The 13,011-nt window shown below is 40.6% G+C and overlaps 1 protein-coding gene across 1 annotated transcript in view; it reads right to left on the reverse strand.

Annotated features, from left to right (window-relative positions):
- Positions 1-8,087, reverse strand: part of efna5b (ephrin-A5b) — a 455,881-nt gene extending 447,794 nt beyond the window's left edge. The window contains 1 exon segment of the mRNA XM_070436847.1: positions 6,912-8,087. Within this exon segment, the coding sequence (XP_070292948.1) occupies positions 6,912-7,036 (125 nt within the window). The 5' untranslated portion in view covers positions 7,037-8,087.
- Positions 8,088-13,011: the final 4,924 nt, after the last annotated feature.

Below are 13,011 nucleotides of genomic sequence, written 5' to 3' on the forward strand. Positions count from 1 at the left end.
TATAACCCTGTGCAACACAAGAACTTCTACTCAACCTGGGACAATAAAGACAAACCAGAACCCTGAAACACAGAAACATACTACCGACCTGGGGAAATAAGACCAAACTCAGAGACACCTCGAAACACCGAAACTATACTCAGACCTGGGGAAAATAAAGACCAAAACTCAGAGAACCCTGAAACACAGAAGACTATACTCCAACCTGGGGGGAAATAAATGCACAAAATCAGAAACCCAGAAACACAGAAAACTAGTATTATCGACCTGAGGGGAAAAAAGACAAAACCAGAGACCCTAAACCCCAGAATACATATATCAGACCTGGAAATAAAGACAAAAACTCAGAGAACCTGAAACACAGAACTATACTCAGACCTGGGGGAAATAAGACAAAATCAAGAACCTGAAACACAGAAATATACTCACTCTCTCTTTTATACTCAGACCTGGGGGAAATAAAGACAAAACTCAGAGAACCCTGAAACACAGAAACTATACTCAGACCTGGGGGAAATAAAGACAAAACTCAGGGAAACCGGACAGGGAAAAGTTATTTTTATCATTGTTGTGACAGAATTTTATAAAAGTATAGTATACGATCGGACACAAGTGGGTGTTGCGTAAGCTGGTTAATACTTTCTTGTTTCTAAGTAAAGCTATAGTGTTGCTGTGAAAGCTGGGGATTAGTGGGCAGCTGAATGGAGATGGGCCGGCCGATAGTGGAGTTTCAGCACTGCACATGACATTGGAGTGATTAAARCTCAAAACAAAGTAAAAAGCTGGACATTGAAATGAGTTAGGACCACAGTACGGTACAGCCATCTATATATAGCCTACCAGTGCAACAACAACCCAAACCCCCAAATGGTAGAACTTTTGTTAAATAATTTMGGGAAATATTTCCTGCTCTCTTAGATGTATATGACTTTTTAACTGGGACAGTAATGTATCAGAATTAACTTCCACATAAAAATCAACAAACACAAAATTAACAAAAACAAATCAAATTTGCAAATAAAAAAATCTAAAAGTGTAGCTTTTTRAGTGAAATGCATATTTTCCACAATGATATACAAGATAATGTAACCTCCAAGGAGTGAAAGACATCCACAGACCCCGGTGAAGCTGCGTGTTCTGCCCGCTGCTCGCGTCTCTAACAGGGTCAAAACCGAGAGGCCTTCCCCTCTGTTCTAGACCAGCGCTCACTGAAGAACAGCTGATCCACCCACACTTATTTTACTGAGCTATGTTCTCCTCTCTCTAACATTATAACAGCCCACCGTGGGTACACTTCAGAGGTAGAACATGAAGCTGTTGTTATGACCACATAATAAGTTCAGTCAAAAACACACAGAGGTTACTTGTTCAAACACTTTGTTCAGTTTTCTCAAAAGGCTCTTTAATTTGGAAAGATATTAGGATGGCWTGTATGAATACGGAATTCAAATAGTAGGCACTACGGAACAAAATGTAATTCAGGAAAAGTTAACACTAATGTATTGGGTCAATATAAATGAACTGTTAACAGGCTTTGTCCAAAAGCAGTAAATGCTATTTAGCCTGAAAAAAGTCATTCACATTCATATCACAAAGGATCCTCTTCTCAGGTCATGTTTTTTCATGAATCCTTCAGGCAACTGTTTGATTTAATAATATGTCACACCTTGTACGTTGTATCTCTACTGCTCTCTCCCTCCAACGGCCGCTCTTTCCCTTCTCTCTCGCTTTCTCTTTCCATTTCTGTTGAGTCTACCCTGCTGTTGCGGACGCTGCAGGGATGAAATAACGGCAGAGCAAGAGGTCATTAACGAGAACTAATCAGCCTTCGGTGAGAGAGAGAGACGAAGAGATGGAAGAGAGAGAGAGAGAGGAGAGAGAGAAGAGAGAGAGAGAGAGATCGAGAGAGAGGAGATGAGACTGAGAGAGAGAGAGATGAGAGAGAGAGAGAGAAACCAACGTGATGGAAAATAAGTCTGAGCGGTAGAGAAAAAAGAACAACAGGGCAGAGGAGATGTGATGTGTGTTCAGCATTGGGTCAAATTCATTTAAACTCAACTAAAATCCCACTATTACATTGGACATGGAATTTTATCTAAAATCGTTCATGTAAGTTAAATTATGCAATTAAATAAGACAAGGGAATTTGTAATCTAAAAATATAAGTAATGTAAATAAACAAGGACGTTTTTGCGGTTTTGAACCCTGGACGAGTTCTCCTGGATACGGCTACGAGTAGAGGACCACGGGGTGTGAGACCGGGTTTTCCCTCTACAGTCTGAATATTGTACGTGTCTGTGTTAGTGCACAGTCACACACACACAGCGACAGATAGTTTGTTACGTCGCGTGGCTCAGTGATAGGTTAATGAGAAGTCCAACCGGGAGAGACGTAATTACAGAGGTTTGCAGAGAGTGTGGAGGAGAGGGACCAAGCCCCTTGGTGACCTCCTGGCCCATTCTTCACATAGCACAGAGACATGCCACAGAGCGGCCTGAAAGCTATGAGTGAGGCCAGCAGATCGGGGTTTGGAGTCAATACCATTTTAGTTCAGTCCATTCAGTCCAAATGTACTTTGTAAATCTCTCTCTCACACACACACACACACACACACACCTCAAAGTTCTCTGGCAGGACTCAGGCTAGCTCTGTGCTGTATTATTTATTCTCTCTCTTGTACTGTGTTTTTTTTGTGTGTGTGTGTGTGTGTGTGTGTGTGTGTGTGTGGTGTGGTGTGTGTGTGGTGTGTGTGTGTGGTGTGTTGTGTGTGTGTGTGTGATGTGTGTGGTTGTGTGTGTGTGTGTGTGTGTGTGTGTGTGTGTGCATGTGTGTGTGTGTTTGTGTTAGTGTTAGTGTTAGTGTTTAGTGTGTGTGTGTGTGCCTGCGGGTCTCTGTGAGTGTGTGCCTGCGTGACCCTCTCTAGCTAGCACTAGTTGGGGTCCATGGAGGGACTCCTGAAATTATCTAATTGTATTCATTCATTTTCTGGTCACCAGTGTGGGAGAGAGAGACAGAGTGGCCTACAAGCTACGGGGGGAGAGGGAGAGTTGAAGGAAGAGCTCTCACCAGCAGGACAGCAGGAACCTCCTTTAGAGAAAACCAAAGTGACTAAATACTCAAGGTACTGAGATAAAGAAAGATAGATAGAAAAACAGTGAATAATAGGTAGAATCCTTGGAGAAAAAACACTTTCCATCAAGGACATTTAGAAATAATCACAGGGAATGAGAAAGAGAAGAGACGAGAGGAGAGAGAGAGAGAGAGAGAGAGAGAGAGAGAGAGAGAGAGAGAGAGAGAGAGAGAAAAAAGAGTATATAGACATGTTTATTTATCTATTTCACTTGCTTTGGCAATGTTAACATATGTTTCCCATTCCAATAAAGCCCTTAAATTGAAATTGAAATTGAATTGAGCGAGAGAGATTCAGCAGAGTAATTAAGCAGTTTCAAGGTTCCCGGTCTCCTGCCCAAGGTGTGAAGTATCTAAATGCTTTCTTCACTTTGAGTCAACAGACCTTGTAGGAGAGCCTCCAGTCTGCTACCATGCACCACTGAACTGTACTTTCAGTCATGTGAAGAAGAAACATCTCCACTAGTAGATAACAAAGGACTATGATTTCTGGGGACTAATATTTGATTGTTTTCTGTTTGTGAATCTGGTTGACCATCAGCCTACTGGTGATTGGGATCTTCATAGAGCTTTGATGGAGAGGTAAATACACTTCATATACACCCTACAACACAGCCGGCTCATACAGATATAGAGAATACATATTTATTTACTGAGTCATCTGTAACAAAACGTTTGCTCTCCTGTCCTCTCTTTCCGGTCGTTCTAGTTTTCTGACTCTGCCCTACAGGGTTTGCTAATGTAACTTGCTTGCAAGAGAAAGTTGRATGGTTACAGCAGAGACAATCAATCCCCTCCTGGATCAAGATCCCTGCATCCTAAAAAAAAAATGGGGGAAAGGAATAGCGGCCTTTGTGTGCACTGCCAGTAATAGCATACCCTGGTATGGTACAGGAACCGTATGAAGGTGTGAACCTCTGGATACCACCCAACACTAGTTGAGAGTCAAACAAACTTGATTAGTGTAAGTAGAAGAAGATGACTAACATTATTAAAGCCTGTTTCCTGTCCACGGGCTAGTCAGGAGTTCAGAAACAAGACGAGGGAAACAACCTATTACTCCATTTCACAAGTTCAACACTATTGGAGCTAGCTCACGTCTCCACAGAGTTCTGTTTTGCTTTCCTTCAATTTCAACTCTCAACTCGAGATTTACAGTAAGTTTACTCAAACGTTTTAATTTCTGTAGCTTAATTTTTTCTTCCACTGGAAGTAAGCAAACTGTCAGCACATCTGGAGTAAATCAAGCGGTCCACAGAGCCGCCAGTCAAAGTCTTTGTGAAAAATGTGCACCCTAATGAAACTGTGTCTATCAGCGTAACACATCAGATTGAGCTCAAATTTGTGTTACTTCTGTTGAACAAAGTGGCACACAAATAAACAACTGGCTTAAGCTGGAGTGTAGAGCTGGACCACAACGGCCATGATGGAGTGTATCAGCACTAGGGATACCTAGTCTAAGGCTAGAACAGCCCCAGCTCAACTAGGTCCCTACGCTTGTACCCTGACCACTAATTGCTTTCATCATTAATTTTTTTTCAGAAACTTCCAAATGAATATAAATAGTTATAAAATAATGTCTAAGTAGCTATAATAAAATACTTTGTATGATTTTGGAGAATAAGCTTAGGTGATCCATTCAGCAAATACTAAATCATTTTGGCAGTTGAGTGAGTGAACAGCAACAACTTAATTGGAGAAATTCAGACTAGGGTTAATATATAGTCATACGGAAAGTAAAATACTGTTTTGCAATTAGAATAACACATGAAATAAGTTAAATATGACAAGTAAATACACTTTTGACTATGTGAAGTATGATTGGCTGCTGTTAAGTTTTCCAGAAAATGTGATATGACATGTACAGTATGACCCTCTGTATTTGGAAAATGTCAAAAGCTACACTTTGTATGCTATGGCCTCAAGGAAATGTAAAAGTCACCCTCCGCTGACCTTATTCTCACTATGTAAAACTAATACATGGGTGCTTCATTGTACCCTACAACTCAATATATTTTCAAGAATATGATTAAGAATAGACACCACGTTTTAATCCTATACTAGATAACTATGTGAAACTTGCCCACATGCAGTCTGTTTTCTCTCGTCTATTCTTAATCATATTTTCAAGAATATGATTAAGAATAGACACCACGTTTTAATCCTATACTAGATAACTATGTGAAACTTGCCCACATGCAGTCTGTTTTCTCTCTCAATCAACTTCAATGCTATCTTAAATTATTCAATCCCCAAAAATTAAAATTCCACATAAAAAATATGTATTTTTCACAATGCTTGATGATATCAACTACTTAAATAATGTGATATCTAATAAATCAATTAAGTGGGTTTAGTTGTGGCAAAATGTGGGCATTGGTTTGTTTACAAATTTGTCCTTCAATGTAAACTATCAATGTTTCACGGTTGCCAAACTATTCTGGTCATGGGCTAATACGTCTGTGTATACGTTCTACATTTCATATATTGATTATCAACTTGTTTTAATGTTTGACTGTATGACTGTATGACAATACCTACATTGTATGCTATGCTCACACGAAGTAGATGACTTTAGCGCAGCAACAATTGCTGCTTTCACAACCGGTCAACCTCCTATTGAATTACAGTATGTTCATATTAATGAAATATCAATGATTTAACCATTTAAACCTATGAATCATAATAATTGCATAATTATGTAATTCAAAGTCGGTGAGAACATTTTCGGGAAATATTACAGAGGAGCTTTTTCACTGGATTAAAACATGTTTTCCGAATAAGAACAACAAGTGGATTGGATAAATCCCTTGTGAACAGCGCATATGATGATCAAATTAAAAGACATGAGATTAAACGACTAAATTAAGTGCAACCTATCAGCATAGCGAGGCTTTATTCCTGGTTAAGTAGGCCTATTATTGATTTCTTATAAGCTTCTGAATTGGAAGAGCGACCCACAAATGTGCCCATGGCCTACAACTAGTGACAAAACATACGCCGTACAGACTTCAGCGCTTCCCGCTCATATGCAACATCTAAATTGTAATATTTTCGCGCGCTTGCTGTTCTCGGAAATAGGAAATATGGGTTAATCATGGTGCCATTTTATCCGTGAAATGACAGCACTTGCTGAGTTGAATTCCGCTCATTCAAAGATGAGAGATGTAGGCTACAGATACGTTGTAGGCCTAAGCCATACAAGCAATGCAATGGTCCACGCATTATTCTACATACTCCAACGGTAGGCTTTAATACAAATCCATTCGAATTAACCCACAAATAATGTTCCATGATTTAACCCGGGGCATATTCAAAGACAGGCACTAGCGCCCAATCGATTCKCAAACACGGAATGCAGACACTGGAACACGCAAAAGATTACTCTCCAACCGTGCGCTTTTCGGGTGACCCATCTCATAGGCTTATTATAACAATATTCTGGATTTGATCAACTTGACTTGATTACGGTTGACTGAAAACAATTCAGTGTAGACTGTATCCAAAATAGGTTAGCCTATATTCAACCTGTGCGCACAGGTTGTGTTCTGTTGTACCAATAGCCTACCCACATTTCTGGGAAATAGAACTATATCCCATCAGAGAGAACTGTTCAATAAGCATTACTCTATACCTTAAATAAAAGACACCGTGCCATTTGTCTATACACATTTGATCGTTCGAAACGTATTGATCCCTACGAGCCGCCCCGGCCAGTGTGAAGATCACAGAGACAACATCGACTCCCTTCGGCCCCACTGGCCGCTCTGAGTGGCACCTACCTGGGGTTGGTTCGGTTCCAGAAGACGGCATASCGGTCGGCCACCACCTTGGAGCTGGGCTCCTGGCTGAATACACACATCCATAGCACCAGAAAGACAAATAGCACCATCTCCACTTTCAACATCACAACAGCAAAGTTCGGCACGTATTCCTCTTCGATGCGGGGTGACTGCACGATCTGTCAGTTCTAGGTACACTTCAGCTAGAGAGATGCCTTCTTTCGTTTACATTTGTGTGCCTTTTCTTTCCTCTGTCGCAGTTTATGGATGACAGAAATAGGCAGGACAATTCAATACAACAGAATATCGCTGTCTCCTACACCCCTACGTGCGAAGGGCTTTGATAGCGCAACCTGCGATATAGCTGACGCCTTGCTGGTCACTTGGTTCAAATGAATGGACGACGGTAGCAGGTGAAGTTATCAAATGCTAGTGTCGCTGTGTGTAGTGCATCTCGCTCAGGTTCAGTGTCCGGGTCCAGTTTTATGTGTTCATGGGACGTCAGCTTTGACGGCTCCAGGATACGTACAAATCACTCCTTGGTTAGACACTTTTTCACACAAATGTACAAAAAGGGATATTAATACATGCAGTCAGATGTATAAAACGTTGATTAGAATGACCATCTAATACAGCAGTCTCTGTAAGGTCATGGCATGCGCTGAGCTGGATCCGTGTCAGGACTGTTCGCTGGGAATCAACAGCGCAGAGGGTAGGTCCAAGTCCAATAATGAGAAACGAAAAGAAGCAATGTCGCGCTTTAGCTCGAGTCTGTCACATGTCAACGTTTTCAGAGATGGAACTTTGGAAAGCCATATAGCAACCCCCGGCTGCAGTGAAGACGTTTATACGTAACTCTGTCTCACTGCTCTGTTCGCAGACTGGCCGAAAAAGGCTGCTATCCTTTCTCAGCGCTGTCTTGAAAGTGTCACGGGTAGGTGGGGAGGAGTCCGTCCTCGAGCCTCTCTCATGCGCTGCTGCTGCTGGGTGACAGTAGGGCAGCTTGTTTGCCCGGAACCCAAATAGCAGCATTCCACAGCATTCTCTTCATATATAACCATTGGAGAGAAAAAATAAAACACACTTGATTCATGTGCTTCTTTCACCTGATGTTTAGATTCAACCGGACGAGACGAGACGGAAGGTGAGAGCAAAGGCAGTTCGTTGCTGACTGCCAGAGAGTGGGTTCGGTTACAGCCGACCGGAGGATAGTCCCATTGGTTAGAATTTTGAATGGGCGTCACACTAACAAAACAAGATCCCTCCCCTCCCAACCGAACTAATTCAATTACTGTGTGGCAGCTGAATGCATCGGTTGCACGGAGAGAAGGAGCCTGGGACAGGGACCGAGAGATACACTGTCAGATCACACTGATAAACGCACTGAGCAGGCTATTTAATTACCGAGCAAACGGACAGAGACCGAGAATCGAGTTACAATCTGGACCAACTGTGTGTGTGTGTGTGTGTGTGTGTGTGTGTGTGTGTGTGTGTGTGTGTGTGTGTGTGTGTGTGTGTGTGTGTGTGTGTGTATGTGCTTTCTCAGAATATAATTAGAATGAACAAAATACATATTGTTTGTCACGTTTGTAGCCCTGCGCATACATGATTTTGAAGATAATAGATTTTTAAGCATACTTTTTTCATTATGACATGACCCTCAGCAGCGGATGGACATCCAACTTGTTGCGGACAATGCAGCGCCCAGACGCCCCGTAGTGGAGACCAGGCAAACCAGCCTACAACAGGAACAAAGAAGTCATACTGAACCCAAGAGGCTATGAAAACATCTTATGGCAAATACCCTCGAGATATTTATTTTAGAGGGAGTATAGAACACAATTAGATACTATTAAATGTTAGAAAGTGAACTCAATCATACCTAGTGAACTGTGCATATGGGGAAATTCAGACCCGAGATATGCGCGCGTATATGGAACTTTTCTCTCTATAAATATTCTTGAATTTACGCATGTGCCAGAGCATGTGCCAGAGCATGTGCCAGCCAAATATTCTTTAGGGGTGGAGATCAGAAAAATGGAGGTGTGGCAGAGGTGTGTATACAGATATACTGTATTCTGACCTTGACTTCATTCCCTCGTAATCGATTAATTAGGCTGAGCAACCTGTCAGTTCCAAGTGGAACAACATCTAATACATTTTTTCCTGATATAAATAACGCCATTCTCCATGCACTGTAATTTCCAGATGTATAAAAGCTATTGATAAGAGTTATAGGTAAATTAGTAATCCGTTTGGATAAGGGGATTGTTTTAGATCTATTTACCTTATGATCGCTGGAGACAAACATCGAAAGCATGGTACTATAAGGTTCTATCTGCAAAAATATGAAATCTTTCTGAAATCATTGACTTTAAAGTTGCGAATCCTCATTGGTTTGAAAGGTGTCCGCATTTTTTAGATTGTATTCTTTTGAACTTAACATGAATTTGGGTATTTAGAGCACTATATAGGTAGAAAACATTGAACAGACTGATCCACAGGGGTTGGGTTAAATGGGGAAGACACATTGCGGTTGAATGCAGCTGTACATTGTACATTGTACAGCTGACTAGGTATCTCATTTCCCTATGTCAATAACTACATTTCTACATAAATAACTCCATAGTTCCAAGCTCTCAACATTTGAAACTATTACGTCATTTAGCAGACGCTCTTATCCAGAGCGACTTAAATTAGTTAGTTCATACATTTTCATACTGGTCCCCTGTGGGAATCGAACCCACTACCCTAGCGTTGTAAGCACCATACTCTACCAACTGAGCCTCACGAGACCCGAACACAGTCACATGTCAGCAAAACTGAACCCTATCAACATATCAACTTTCTGACAGTGAAGATGATGAAATTCTGTGCTATTATGCAGAATTAAAATTGTATGGACTTTTTCGCAATGAGTCACGCCAAATGAAACCTTTTGGCGCCCTCGAATGTTTAGCCTACATAGACCTACCCTGACTTTCTCCGTTTCCTATTTCTATTAGTATCGACCATTAGTAGGCCTAATGGTAACACATTTAACTGCATATTTACTAGTTAATTCCCTTCAGTTGGTATAATACTGTATATATTTCATATCATTCCATTTAATTACATTGTTTCGTTTACCTTTGCGTCCTCTGTACGCCTTCACAGAGGTGTGGTTATTGCTGAGGATCAAACCGTTCATGTATACAAAAACACAGTTCCATTGTCAGTGCTGGCAATAGACCAGGATATACTATTGTACACTATTCTCCCTATTATAATCACATGTCATGTACACTAATAATCCAACATTAACATGGGCTGAAGAACTGAATGTGGCAATTTTCAGAACGAATCAAACACAGTTTTTTAAATATCCTGCATAAACACATATTCACAAGTGATAGGGTTCAACTAAAACTTCCCTTAACATACATAGCCTATTGTGAAATATCGGAATGTTTTTATATCTATGCATGAATTCTGAAACGGGGATCAATACGCATATGTTTTGATGACTATCTTTCATTGATCTCCATTCTGAAGGCATTCTCCATAGGCTACATTTTAAGATTGTGCCGATCACATTCAAATTTAAGTTAAAATTGAAGTTACTCGGTATTTAAAGGGATTGCTTTGGATAAATGAACAGGAAAAAATCATTTAAAACAAGAAAAACTAATTTAACAAAAACTCCCTGATGAAATTGGGTGTGGTGTTTTCTGGGGTGTCTGGCAGCATTTGGAACTGCCCGATCTGATGTCAAGAACGCCTATGCTGCCCTTCAGTCCCTTGACTTTATAGCCCTAACGGAGACATGGATCACCCCAGAGAACACCGCTACTCCAGCTGCTCTTTCTTCATCTGGTTATGTTTTCTCTCATAGTCTGAGAGCATCTGGTCATTGTGGTAYAGATTTTCTATTTTCTCCCTCTCTCACCTGTCCATATCCTAATTTGAATTCCATGCTGTCACTGTCACTTGTCCATTTAACCTTTCACGATCCTCTACCCCGGGTCCGGGATCACCCCCCACCCCCCCCACACACTGATTAGCATAGCTAGCATAGCTTCACAAGTAGATAGTAGCATCTAAATATCATTAAATCACAAGTCCAAGACACCAGATGAAAGATACAGATCTTGTGAAAAACCCATCATTTCTGTTTTTAAAATGTTTTACAGGGAAGACACAATATTGAAATCTATTAGCTAACCACGTTAGCAAAAATACACCACTTTTTTTAACTACACCATTTTTTTCCTGCATCAGTAGCTATCACTAATTCGGCCAAATAAAGATAAAATAGCCACTAACCAAGAAAAAACCTCATCAGATGACCAGTCTGATAACATATTTATGGTATAGAGATAGGTTTGTTTAGAAAAAAAGTGCATATTTCAGGTTAGAAATCACAGTTTACAATTGCACGAACCATCACAACTCGACTAGAATTACTACAGAGAGAACGTGTATGACCAATTTACTTCAATCATAAAAACATTTCATAAAAAATAGACAAAGCATAGCAATGGAACACACAGATCTTGTGATTTCAGACAATATTTCAGATTTTCTAAGCGTTTTACAGCGAAAACACAATAAATCGATAAGTTAGCATACCACATGTGCAAACGTTACCAGAAGCATCGATGCAAGCCAAAGAAGATGCTGATAACGTAATCATCGCCAAAAATATATAATTTTTCACTAACCTTCTTCAGAATTCTTCCGATGCACTCCTATGTAACAGCATTGTACACATACATATAGAGTTTGTTCGAAAATGTGCATATTTAGCCATAAAAAACGTGGCATATACGAATGAAATAGTAGCAAATCAAAGCCTCAAAATGTCGGACGTTCATCTTTCAGAGTGATCTAGTTTTAATCGAAAGTAATCAATACTGACTAAAAAAAATACAGGGTTGACAGGAATCGAAAGACAATTAGTTCTATTGCAATCGCTGATTTACCATTTCTAAAATTATCCTTACTTCCTTATACAGCGTGCGCCAGAGAAGCTATAACAAACAAATGGCGGAAAATGCGTTTAAAAATTTCGACTAGAACACGATTTATCATATTAAATATTTTTACTATGAGGATTTTCATTCGATTCTTCGGCAATGTATCCTTTCTTGGGTTAATCTTCTTTGGTCGATAGAGTCCTCTGTCTTCGAAATGATCCACTAACATCGACGAGACCCGAACCGTGCCCAAAGCTTCCAAATTGCACGACCAAGCAAATTCCTCAAAATCCACTAAACGGATATAAATGCTATTAAACCGTTCAAATTACTACATTAATGATGTTTTTAACAACTATAACGAGTAAAACATGGACCGGAGAATATTGCTGGCTAAACAACCATTTGAAGGAGGCAAGTCCGAGTGTCCATCTTGCGTAAGACGCACGAAGGGCAAGAACGGTACTTCCACGTTTTGTTGTTTTATAGTGGCTCTGATTGCGCAATCGACTCCATTCAAAGCGTCATGACGTACTGACACCCAGAGGAAGACGTAGGCAGTGTCGGTTTCTCCATAGCATTTACAGGCACCTTAAAACCGACCCCAGATCAGGGGTCAAAATTTCTGAAATCTGACTCCCTGTCAGGAAAAGTGCTGTAGAAGTAGTTCTGTACCACTCAGAGACAAAATTCCAACGGCTATAGAAACTAGAGACTGTTTTCTATCCAATAATAACAATAATATGCATATTGTACGATCAAGAATTGAGCACGAGGCAGTTTAATTTGGAGACCAAAAAATGCTAATGCGAAACAGCACCCCCTATAGTTCCAAGATTAAGCTTAACATTGTTGTCATCTGTCGCCCACCAGGTGCCCTTGGAGAGTTCCTCAATGAGCTTGACACCTTGATAAGCTAATTTCCTGACGATGGCTCACCGCTCTTCGTACTTGGCGACATCAATCTCCGACTTCTGCCTTCGATTAATTTATTTCCAAATCTCTCTTTCCCCTCCTTGCCACTTTTGACCTCAACCTTTCCCAATCCCCTCCAACTCACAAGACACGCTTGACCTCATCTTTACTAGAGGCTGCTCGCCTACTAATCTCACTGCAAACCCCCTCCAGGTCTCTGATCACTA

This window comes from Salvelinus sp. IW2-2015, linkage group LG33 (assembly GCF_002910315.2).
Source record: "Salvelinus sp. IW2-2015 linkage group LG33, ASM291031v2, whole genome shotgun sequence".
In the NCBI taxonomy this organism is placed as follows: Eukaryota; Metazoa; Chordata; class Actinopteri; order Salmoniformes; family Salmonidae; genus Salvelinus; species Salvelinus sp. IW2-2015.